Source organism: Phoenix dactylifera, chromosome 8, assembly GCF_009389715.1.
Source record: "Phoenix dactylifera cultivar Barhee BC4 chromosome 8, palm_55x_up_171113_PBpolish2nd_filt_p, whole genome shotgun sequence".
NCBI lineage: Eukaryota > Viridiplantae > Streptophyta > Magnoliopsida > Arecales > Arecaceae > Phoenix > Phoenix dactylifera.
Genome location: NC_052399.1, coordinates 18,570,866 through 18,583,385, shown reverse-complemented (window position 1 = coordinate 18,583,385; position 12,520 = coordinate 18,570,866). Strand labels below are relative to the sequence as shown.

Genomic DNA, 12,520 nt, shown 5'->3' with positions numbered 1-12,520 from the left:
CCTGATTCGCGGATGACCTACTTAAAGCAGATTTGAATTTGATATAAATATATTTGAATCGGGTCAATTCATCTAGACCTATTTTTTAAATAGGTAGGATTTAAGTTTAAACCTTTAGTCCATTTAATCTATTCTAACCTATTTAATAATTAGATTGGATCAGATCCATTTAACATGTTTAAAATTTATTTAGTCTATTTAATCTGTTTAATCCGACTGATTTAATTTGTTTAAACTATTTAATTCGTTTAATAATTGGGTCGGAACATAAGCAGGCCCAATTCTATGGCACGGCCCAAAAAGCATGAAGCGGTGCTTAGGGCGGCAGCTGCAACGGATTGGAGCGACATTTGCACTACCAACTCCAAGTCTATTGCGGCTCCGGACTCGAGGGGGGTCGAAGGGTTTTCTTGGGGGTGGGGGGTTTTAGGGCAAAAGAGACGAGCGGCAACGAAGAATTAAGTGGAGCAGAGACAGGAGAGAGGAGGGAAGAGAAGAGAGGGGGATGCCTCTGTACGATTGCCTCCTGCTGGCGAAACCCCGTGTGAAGAAGGAGGCCGTGATGGATCTGGTGGCCCGCGTTGGGCGCCGCGTCTACCAGCGCAACGGCGTCATCACTGACATCAAGTCCTTCGGCACTGTCCAGCTCGGCTATGGCATCAAGAAGCTCGACGGCCGTCACTACCAGGTTCCCCAAAATAACCTCCTCAATCTTTTTATTTTCATGCCCATTTTTCTTCCTGTCGTCTTCTTTCTTGATTTTTTTGTCTCGTTTTTTTTTCCTCCTCCCGTTCAGCTCCTGATGTATATAATCATGGTAATTTTATATGCTAAGATGTTTTTGAGTTTGATGTTCTGTTGTATGCGATTATAGCCCCTCCTTAGGATGAGGTGGACGATGTCAAGAATTCAACTATGGATCATTAAAAACATTTGGAACTGTGTTTTGGATAAATAAGACCTCTAGTATGATCATCTCTGCGTTTCTTTGTTTTGTAGCTCCAGGTGTTTGATGAAATGACCGAAAAATTGCAATACATGAAAGGCTTGTATTATGATGTGGGATGGGTTTAACCAAATTTTAGCTTCACTGGCGATGTCAGTTGGCATTCTTGTGTTATGATGTATTTTATTTTCGATTGGTTGTGCTGGAACCTAACAATCAAGTGGCACCGTGTCAGCCTGTCGGATTTTCCTGATTTTTGTTGTCATGCTTTTTCTCGATGGACTGTTTTATTCACCAAAAAAATAAGTATTTTGACGGATGTACATTTTTAGATTGTTTGACGGATGGACTTCTTTAGTTTTTAGCCTGTCAGCTTATTCACCAAAAATAAGTTCTTTGTTTGGAGGCCACCTATGGAAAGTGGATAAACAATTAAAAAATGTCTGTTAGCCTACGAGTCCTCAAATAAAATTGCTAGGACAAAATGGAACTAAAGATATAGGGTTTGGATCTCTTGATCTTTCTGTTGTGGATCGGATTAATTAGTTAACAAGCTAATACATGGAACAGTAAGAACAAGTGCATGAAGAATACATGCATTAGTATAGTTTCTCAATGGGTTCTGTATGCTCATCCCTGTATGAAATAAGCAGTTAATGTAAGATGATGGTTTTATAAAATGAGCATCTTAATGTGGGCTTCTGGTAGAGCTACAGATTCCGAAATGTTTGCACTGAAGAAAGATATTGATTGCCCTAATATAGGACAACATAAGTGTATATTGGATGGGGTAGTTTAATCCTGTGTAACATAAGAAAAGGGGGTTGATTTATGTCATAGCATTTGAGAAGGAGAGAGGAGGCCTGAGAAATCTCAGATTGTAGTTGTGTTGAAGGATTTGAAGAAGTTTCTGTAAGAAAATGAAAACTTTGATTTATGGATTACCTCTCTTCGGCATCAATATTGCTTTTAAATGAAACAGCAAACAGAGGTTATGCTAGAGCACTGCGTATAACTTCAAATGATTCCACTTATCTTGCTAATCTTCTTGTCATCTCTACCTTAGAACAAATTGTTTCCCTTTTCTTCTAATATTGAAGATTGTTGTTGCCAATACATGGTAGGATTCATCCTGAGAACCCTTAAAATATCTACTCTTGGACTTTTGGATTTTTGGAGACTACTTAAATTTCACAGGAATATCTGAATGTTAGATATTTTCTCTGAGAACTTTAGATATTCTTGTTTAGAAGATGCATTCTAGTGTATAGGTATTGAAGTATAGGAAAAACAACTATTGAGAGGCTTGCAACTCACCTTGAGAAAGTTGCTACTCGATGTTACAAGTGTATAGACTTGTGGACTGCAAGTTCAACTCTGATATTCGGAGTCAGGTGCTACACTCATGTGGTATTTGTTGTAAAATCTTCTGAATGTATTGTTAAATAGTTACTAAGAATGGGATAGTGGATTATCAAAAGACATTAGAAGGGTGTTCAAAATAATCCCTTGCCATGCTAGAGCATGGGTAATCTGGAAAGAAATAAAAAGGATCAAGGGATGAGATGTGAACTCGACTTAGAAGTACAACGACATGTGGCTGACAAAAAATAGACACATGGAGATTAATTACCATTTTAGTCATTCAATTTTAATGAATAACATTACTATTGTGACATCACTTTTTTTTCAAATGAAGGAAAAAAAAGGAGAAACGAAAGGAGAGAAGGGTGAGAAACTGTTATTTTGCAGATATACGGCTGTGATGACAGATGTTGGTTTCAATTTACAAAAAGACCGTTTAATGAAGTTTACAGAATCTGTGCCAAAAAAAAGTACATATATATGGAATCAAGATTACCTTCCTTGTGCTCAGTTCTTCTTTCTCAATCCATTCCTTTATTGAATAAACCTCATTTTATATAGTGAACCAACAGACAGGTTTGTTAGATAATAAGGATGTCATGTAAATTTCACTCATAGAAAATCAAAATTCCTGATAGACTACAGTCAACATGCAGAATTTTAAAGAGCATTACTTTGAATACAAATGAATGATAATATTCACATGCTTTTTATTTCCTATGTATGAGAGCACGAGGCTTTAGCACGAGTACAGGGGTTTCCTTGGGGCTTAAGAGCTGTGAGCAGAGACTATCCCTGTTTGATGTTTTTTGAACTTACCTGACATGCATGATGTGGCAAAATATCCCACCATCATGTGTACATATGGACAGATGTTGAGAGACTGGCTTGGTTTAAGTACTTTCGCATCAACGCACACATGAACATCTTCACTTGTTACATAAATGTTGCTAAATATGCAATATGCGATTTGCCTATCATATCCAGTGATGTTTTTCTTCATCCATATGTATAATTATGTTCTTGTTATGGATTGTCAGTAGTGTTGTAAAATGGTAACCACTAATCATTGTGTTCTGTGGAACATATTTTTCAACAGTTCTGTTTATACTTTATGCTTGATGCGTGTTATATATGTGCAGGGCCAACTCATGCAGATGACTATGATGGTTCCACCTACTTTTAATCAGGAACTTCAGTATTTGAATAAGGAAGACCGACTGCTTCGCTGGCTTGTGGTAAAACACAGGAATGCTGTATATGGACTAGAGTTCATTAATGAGGATGATGGGAAGGATGAGCTAAGCATGTTCCGCAGTGGTAGCTTGATAAATAAGGGAGATGATGAAGATGATGATGAGGATGAGGATGAAGATGACGATGAATATGAAGTGGAGTAGACTGTTTAACGAGTTGTGCACTTCAGTATTCAATTCTCCCGTAGTCGTTGAACATAGTAAACTATGATTGCAAGTTTCACAGAAAATGGGTCGAGGAAACATCTTTATGATTTGGATGCCGTTGCAACATTGAAGAACTGGAAGTTTGTTCTCTGGTCCTCTGATTTAGTTTGTGGCTGGCTGCTTTATTATACTGGGTGCATGGCAGCCTAATTTAGGCCAAATTGTACTTCTGCAGTAAGCATGAATTGCTGTAAATCATTTATTTCAATTTGTTGGCCCTTTGTTTCCAAGTTTTCAATCCTCTCTAGTTTCCTCCTGCCGCAGCTGCTATCTTTTGTCTTATTATGATGATAGAGGGAGCAAACTCTAAAATATACAGACTCTGTAAGAATTTGATAAGTCGCCCTTTATGAATCGCTTAAAGTTAAAACTGTGTAAGAGCATGCCTAGATCTTTCACTCATGCTGTCTTCAAGTATATATTGTCACTTGGTCACCGGAATGCATATTTTGTAGAGATCAGGAAGAAACCTCTGCTCATCCATTCTTCGAGTGTATTTTGGTCAAAGGCCTCTGGACTGAGATATTGCAAAGGTTCTGACTCGCCAGTCCTGTTGTTTTGGATAACCGGTGCTGGTTAAGTTGGCTAACAGTGCATATCAACAGGGGCGACAGGACAGCATGGAATGAACCACAGGAATTTTAGAAATGAGAACAGTAGGGGCTTGGTCTCTTTATCTCTTACTGGATTTCTCATCCTATGCCACTTGATGTACGTATGTATGTATCTTTTTGTCATCTCGATGAAGCTGATGGGAAACCAACTTTTCTGAAAAAAAATAAGAATCTACGCGGGGCTTTGTGTGAATTACTTTAAGAATGATGCCGTGGCTCTTGAATCGTAGAACAAGCCTGTGCGATCGCCACGCCAAACCCATTCTTGTCCCCGACGGTCTTCTCATGAGAATGTTTGGAAGCAAATTACCTCAGCGTCCCAATTAGCATCATAAGCCGCTCTTGTATTATGACGAACAAACGGGCTAGTGAACTGAGCTTATATAGCTCAGTGGTGGCACCCTCTTGCCTTCAATTCAAGCAAGAGGTCTAGGGATTAACCCCATCTCTCAAGATGGTCGCTGTGGGCTGTGGAGCGGTACTGCGTAGTGGGTGCTCTTAAATTAATATAGGTCGCTGCAAACTACAAATTTTCACAAACATTAAGCTACATAGGCCCAGTCAGATCATGATATATGCCTGTAATTGTTGTCGGATCATGAGGCTCAAGCATGCACATGAGAGAGGGATTTTTTTTTTTTTTTTGGTTGTTTTCGAAAGAAGAATGAGGGAGAGAATCTCGATCGTGCATGATGGGTGTATAAATATAATCCTTGGAGCTCACTCGATCTTTTTGTTGTGTGTCCTCACTCATGCTCATGCATACAGGGTGCGTATTTAGCTAACCACAGCATTAGAACGGGCTCGTGCTACGGTTTCGTCGTATTGGTGACCCCCAACAACGATGCATTCCATAGAAATGGAGGAGCAGATCGTTTGGGCTCTGTTCGCCAGACATTTCTCCAGCTCTCCTCCTCCAGAAGGTGGCGGCAGCGGTCTGCTCCTCCAATGTTGGAAGAGAGCAACATAAGAAGCGCAACAGTCAACGATGCGAGCAAGAACAACGTCGCATTGCAGGGGATGTTGGGGGCCACCCCGAAAATAGGTTCAATCCATATGCAATCCCCACCATCGATGGAGCTGATAATAAAAATTCTATGGGGTGCGAGTGTCCAGCTCTCTGGATCCTTCGAAGGCATCAAGAACTCACCCCTAACTCGGATATGTCTCTTTAATGTCGAGCTCTGGGGGTGTTTGGCCACAGAGCATGCCATGGAAGTGCATTGCTGTGAGTGAGGGTGCCCTTGGGGTGCAGTCATGGCCCGCTAAGTAGGACCTTTGAAACAGGTTGAAAATCTGCTCGAAGCTGTCTAATGATTTCTGATTGTTTCATTGAATGATGCTGTTATGTGGGAGCGGTTTGCATTCACCTTTCTACCGATGGGAGCAAGTTATTTGGAGCTTAGATATGGCTTGGCTTAGATGACAGGATGCTAATGCGAAATGTAGAGGTTTTTGGAAGAATGCCACGAAGCAGTTGAGTTCTTCAGCATCCATTTGTTTAGAGACCCATGAATTGGCCACGCTTTTACTATGAGAAAGCCTGTGCAGATATTTTAAGCCATTGTAATTGTTTCAAATCATACAATGACGGAGGACCGTCCTACAAAAAATTTTTTAGTGCACTTCTATGGACGTAATATAGAAATTAAAATTTTTTATTTTGTTAGAGAATTAACAATATATTTTTATGTGAATTTTAAGGCTAGAATTTTACGAGGATTCCGATATTTTATTTTTATGCATACTCTTATTAAGATTTTGAATTATCTAAATAAATCCATTGTTATATAATTGAGAAGATTTCAGAATATTGGGTTGCCCTCTTTTCTGCCTTTTTCTCCTCCTTCTCTCTTTCTGTCCCGCACCATATTATCAATCCTTTCTTTTATTCTCTGCCAACTCTTGGTTCTCTTGTGGAGTATACCGTCTCAATCATCTTTCTTCTTTTCTAACTTGGAGAAATGGTCTTCTTTCCTAGGACAATAAGGTTATCATGATTTTGACGCTGCTGTTCCTGTCTCCTGATCCTTCTTTGGTGTTGGGTATATTAGAACCTTTATCATTTTCAGCTTAGAACTATGAGAGTTGTTCCGCAGGTGTGAGGTGTACCGTAGGTGAAGGGAGGCAAATGGGATGGCCCAGAGCCTAGGATACCCAGCCCAAACAGTGTAAAAGTTGGCCCGTTGGGTGCCCCATTTGCATCCGTACTCAGGCCTCAGTCGAGGAGATTATTATGGAACCATCATGCTAGACTATAGCTTGCATATGGCAAATTCAACAAGTTTAACTGATCTAAAGATTGGAAGGTGACTGAGGTCTGCTTGCTTCCATTCTCTTCATTTTGTCATCTATTTGTTTAGTTTCTTCCCTCAAAGACTATGCTCAAGGTGAGCCTCAATGCACTTTGGTCTCTCTCTCTCTCAACATAGCAAGAGGTAACTCTTTCCTAAATATTCCTCAACCCTATAAACCCTAGCGAAGGTGGGACTTAATCCAAGATCATTTGGTTCAACTGTCAAGAACTTTATTAGCTTAATAAGTTGGTCTCTTTTTTCTTGTGATAAATAAAGCTGCTATAGCCTACATCCTCCTCGGCCTGTTTGAAAAATCTCTGTCATGTAACAAGTGCTTTTAGCCCGGGCTAACAAATCAACAGACAAAAAGCATGACAATAGAATCATAAAAGCTTCTTGTAATAATTTGAATTCTTCAAAATATACAAGTTTCAGGATTTACAAACATTTGAGGTTAGGAATTAAATAAATAACTTAACTATAGAGTTATTTAATCTTCATTTAAAGTTCCTAATAATCTTTCGTGTCACACTAGCGAACCGGGTTAGCCAACATAGGCAAGGAAATGATTTGGATCACCACAACCGGCGATCACAACAAAAAAACCTAAATGATGGATAGGGAGTGAGAATCTAATTCCATGACCCCTCATGTTTGGCGCCCATTCACCATTTTGCATGAGAAACGATGCGACACAGAAATCTTCTTGGATTGCATCTGCATCTCTATATCCATTTTCCATATAGAAATTGTGATTGCCAGAATATCAATCTAAGCTCATATTTATTGTTATTATAAATCAATCAATTTTGAAGATAAAACACCAACTCCTTTCTCCGTCAACAACATAAGCCGTTTGAGGCACCTCTTATTTTATCATTTTAAAAATTCTTTACTCTCTTATCTTGACGAAAATAAACCATCCATGCGTTGGGCATCAATGACCATACACCGTAGTCCCGCTGTAAAGCATGCCGACAATAACTACATGGCCACGCCAATATACCACGCATGCCAAACTTTAAATATAACTTAAATACAGCTAAGCATAGTGTTTACGTGATACAATCAATATATAAGAGCATATAATAAAGTAGGAAAAATAAGACAGAGACCGAAATAAATACTCAAGCTCAACAATATCGTATAATAAGACTATGCCAAACGTCGCCGAGTTCTGCTAATCCTACCAAACCCGGAACTCAGTCAAAAGCGGTTCAGAATCGCCCAGAACCGCCTCGCGAAGTCCCCGTGTTCTCTCCGCTCCTCCTCCTCCTCGTGCTTCACAACCCGCGGGCGCCTCTCGGCCTCCCTCATCCCGTGAGCCATCGCCGCCCTCTCCTTCCAGAACCTGCGCTCGGATTCCGTCCTCCCCGTCGGCGTCGGCTGCTTCTCGTTGGGAAATCCCCTCGGGACTCGCGGCCCCATCGTCAGGATCGACCGCATCTCGCCCGGAAAACCCCTCGGAATATTCTTGCGGCCCCTCGGGAACGCTATCATGTGGTCTCCGTAGGGGAAGCGACCGTGCCGGGGGCCATGGCAGCCGTGGCGGAGGCGGAGCAAGAAGTGGGGGCCGATCGGGCGGCGGATGTGGCGGCCGATCGGGTGGCGGAGGGAGGTGTCGACATAGTGGAATGGCTCGACGGCGGCGGAGATGGATCCGTCGGGGGATTTCTCCAGCGGGAGTACGATGGCCGTCCGATCGGTGTCCTCCAGTGGGTCCTGCTTGGAGAGGGCGGTGGTGAATGGGAAGATGTCGTCGGGGACGAAGCGGGCATGGGAGACAAGGAGGAGCGAGGATATGACGGAGAAGACGATGGTGATCTTGGCCGGCGTCATGGCTTCAGACGGAGAGGATGACGTGCTTGTGTGGGGGAAGAGAGAGGTATACTTGTAGAGAGAGAGAGGGTGGTGCTCTGTCGCGGTCAATGCGGGTAGCAGGTATCGGGGTTGGGCAGGCGTGGATGGAAAGTTGGATCCCCGGTTCGCTTCGGCTTGAGCGCGGTCAAGGCCTCGTTGCTTTCCAGCGACCAACGAGCAATACTGGATGAACCAGACCGAGTCGAGCCGAATGGATGGGGATTGGGAAGCTTCGGCAATCTTGCACCGAGCCCAGATCATCCTCCAGGTAGCGCATGCTCTCTCGTCTTTATCCACTCGCAGTCCCTGACCCTCGACGACAAGCGGTTCCGTGACAACCGCTCATCGCAACATATCAACCACCGATCCGTCCCACGTCCTAATCGGCATCGGTTCGCCCGCCTTTCCGACTATGGCGTTGCGCAGCTCGCCGAGCCGGCCCCGGTGGCAGCCGGTCGAAGAGGCCGACTATGCCTCCGCCGACACAAGCTTTCCGAGCACCGATACAATATTTATTTTATATTGCTAACCAATTATTTTCTTATTTTTTATATTGTAGCGGTTTGGAGTTTTTATTGGGTTATAAAGCCCACATTCTTTTTTTTTTTTTTTCTCTCTTTTCGAAGTTGCAGGTTGCATGGTACTTGACTATGGTTGAGATCACAAGTGGAAGAAATGAATAGATAGAGCATTACTAATACTGGTTGGGTAATTAAATTGTTGGATCAATTTTATTATTTGTTATGAATTGAGATCATTACTCTTCACATATATTCAGGTTGTGATAAATTTTTAGATTTAGTATATTTTTTAGAGCTCTGTCCTAAGAAATGTGTAGCGTGACATATGATTGGCACATTACTGGAGACATATGGTGCCATTAAAAGTCGAGTATTGTCCAACTAGGGATGCAAATGGGTCAGGTCAGATCGAATCTTGAGTGACCCCGATCCGACACGGTTTCTCGTTCGGGTTCTAATTTTAGACGCAGTCCCGACCCGACTGGTCAGGTCAGGTCGGGTCCACAACTATAATTTTGGGCCCAACGAGTCATTCGAGTCGGATCCATATATAACCCAGACCCGACCCGAATAATTCAGATCTGGGTCGGGTCCGGGTTGGGTAAGGCAGTCTGTGCTTTGGCCCTCTCCCATGGCAAAACCCCAAAAGCCACCATCCCTCCATGGATTCTGTTGCTGGAAATTGGACCGGGGGCTGCCGCGAAACCGGAGAAGGAGGAGCTCCGCTGCTACAGGGGGCGGACGGCGGTGCACCGGCCGGCTGCGTCCTTCACTGTCGGGGCGCCGGACCTGCAAGGAAAACCGGTGGCCGGGCTCCCCGGCGCCGGCCCTCCGATGCTTAAGTCAGAGGGGGCAAATATGTGGAGGGAGTGGGAGGAGAGAGAGTGTATGCATAGAATATTTTAGTTAAGATGAAGCAGAGATGAAAGCTTTGATGTCATCAATGGTGTCTGTGCTATTTACTTCAAGTGTTTCCTTCCCCCCCATCTTTCCCCCCAGGCTCCCCTTTTATAGTGGGGTTTTGCGTTACCTGGGAGGTGACAGGGGAGTTTGTCCCTTTTGTAATAATTGGGCATGATTTGGCCCATTAATGGCGTAGTGGAGAATAAGGCCGGATCAGACCGGAGTCAGGGAGCTGTCACGGTCGATCGGACCTGTTGGAGTCGTTGAACCGCCGGCCGTAGTGGGCCTGGGGTTCGTGGATGGTAAGTGCATTAATTGCTGAATGAACCGGCGGTCAGGAAGAGCCATACGCTCTAATGGTTCAGCGATCCGGAGATCGTCTTGAGCCATGTTCATTAAATGTCTGAGTGCATCGGAGACTTGAAGAGGTCTCGTGCATTAATGACGAGTCGTGCCGAACGCCTGCGGAGATCTCATGCTTTGATGGCTCAAAGATGTGGCAGGCGGCAAGTTGTAGTTGAGTTGTCAAATCCCTTGGAGGATTGAGTGCTTGGTTAAGGCATCGGCTCGGCAAAGGTGCCGAGCCGAGCTGGTCGCCCAATGGGGCGCCCTGTGGCGGGGTTGCCTTGTAAGTATCCCTGGTCGGCGTTTTTTGAGCAAGCGCTTCCTAACCGAGCGCCTCCCTTTGGCGCTATCTCTGGTCGGCATCCTCTGGTCGGCTCTTTCTAGCCGAGCAGCCGTACTTGGGCGTTTTAGTCGGGTGCCTTTCCTTGGCGCTCTCTTCGGTCGGCGCTCCTTCTGCTCGGCACTTTCTAGCCGAGCAACCTTCGGGTCGGCGCCCTTTGGCCGAGCGCCTTCCCGGCCAGTACCCTTCGGCCGAGCGCCTCCACAACAGTATAACTTGGGGTTTTTCCCCCAACACTACCCCCCGACTTCCGAGTTCCAGTTGGCTACCAGCTGGAGCGCGGGAAGTAGCTTTTAATGGGTCATTTCAGTTCCCAAAAGATTAATAGTTTATCGCGCGCTTTGAATTATCGGAAGCTTCGAGGTGCCTTTAATAGGCGACGTCTCTTGTTTCCCGAAAAGGCCTCATTATTGGGACACTTTTCGCGAAGCGTCCTCGCGTCGTGGGCTCATGATGGAGCTGCACGATCTTCGATTGCGGACGCCTTTCCGCGCGATCCAATGGGGCGCTTCGGCGTTCGAAGCGCTGGTCTTAATTATGGGTGCCGTTCTGTCTTTCAGATCGACGCGTGTCGTCATCTCAACAGGATACAGCATCTCTCGCTGATCCAGGCCGTTGGGGAGGTCTATTTAAACCTTCCCCCAGCCTTCCGTCCTCTTTCTATTGCTTCCTGCTTCTAGCTTTCTGTTCTTCGCCTTCCTGAGACCGAAGCCCTTTTTTCCGGCATCTTCCTCAGGTTGTCCTTTTTTCCCCTTTTTTAATCCCTTTCTTCTTCTACAATGGGTTCTATTCCTAGTGAGGTTGTATCCACCATGAGCGTCTTGGAGGTGGAGATGGCCGAAGAGTGGTTCTTCCCTCTTCGGGGGTTTCGTTTGGAACCCGCCAGGCGGAGGGATCGGGTAACCGATCCTCCGGTAGGCCGGATCGGAGTGCACTCAGAGTCACTCTGGGCCGGCCTCCGATTCCCTCTCCACAGTTTCGTGAATGAGTTGCTGGGGGTATGCCAGTTGGTTCCGGCGCAACTCACTCCGAATGCTTGGAGGACAGTGATGGGTTTCCTGTCACTGTGTTTATTACAGGGGATTCCTACCTCTGTTAACGTCTTCCGGCGACTTTTCATTTTTAAGTCGAGTCCGGGAGACGGAGAGTGGCTCTACATTGCCCTCCGGGCGGGTCCACCACTCTTCCATGGTGCCCCCTCGTCCATTCATGGCTGGAAGGAGAAGTTCTTCTTCCTAGGCTCTGAACGGTCCTGGGGGTTTGACCCCAGGTGGAGGCCACCCCAGCTTAAGTCCATCAACAAGCTCCCCCGGCTTACTACACGTGAGGAGGGGATCTTTGACGCCGTCCGCAGCCTCGGGGACGGAATCTCGCTGAACGGCCTCATCAGCGAGGACGCGCTGGTGAACGTGGGCCTGAGCTCGGCACGTCCTCAGGGTAAGGATAGCTACAGCAATTTTTATTTCCTTATTGTTCTGATGTTCTAATTTTGTTCGTCTTTGCAGACATCGCGAAAATGGTAACAAAGAGCGAAGTCCTTTACGCCCGCTACCAAAAGAGGGCAGCCGAGCTCTCGGGGGAGCCCACGGAGCCGAGGAAGAAGCAAAAGACCTCGGCTGCCTCGACTCCCTCGGCGGCAGTAGTGGCCGAGGCGGGTCCTTCCCGCCCCGCGCACCCCGAGGCGGGGCCTTCTCAGCCTGCGCGCCCCGAGGCGCGCCCCGAGGCTGATCGGAGAGAGGGCGCGGGTCCCGGGAGTTCGGGATCCAGAGCCCCGATGGCGCCCTTATGCCCGACGCCTCTAACGCAGATCCCTGGTCGGCAGGACGCTTCAGTTGCTGACCAGGGGAGGAGTCCTGCGGGTCCCGT

General features: G+C 45.4%; 1 protein-coding gene across 1 annotated transcript; it reads left to right on the top strand.

The window, feature by feature from the left end:
- The first annotated feature begins 337 nt into the window (after positions 1-337).
- LOC103702956 lies at positions 338-4,152 on the top strand. The gene is made up of 2 exons (XM_008785614.4): positions 338-688; positions 3,454-4,152. The coding sequence occupies exons 1-2, from the start codon at positions 506-508 to the stop codon at positions 3,709-3,711; spliced, it is 441 nt and encodes a 146-aa protein (XP_008783836.1). The 5' UTR covers positions 338-505; the 3' UTR covers positions 3,712-4,152.
- Positions 4,153-12,520: the final 8,368 nt, after the last annotated feature.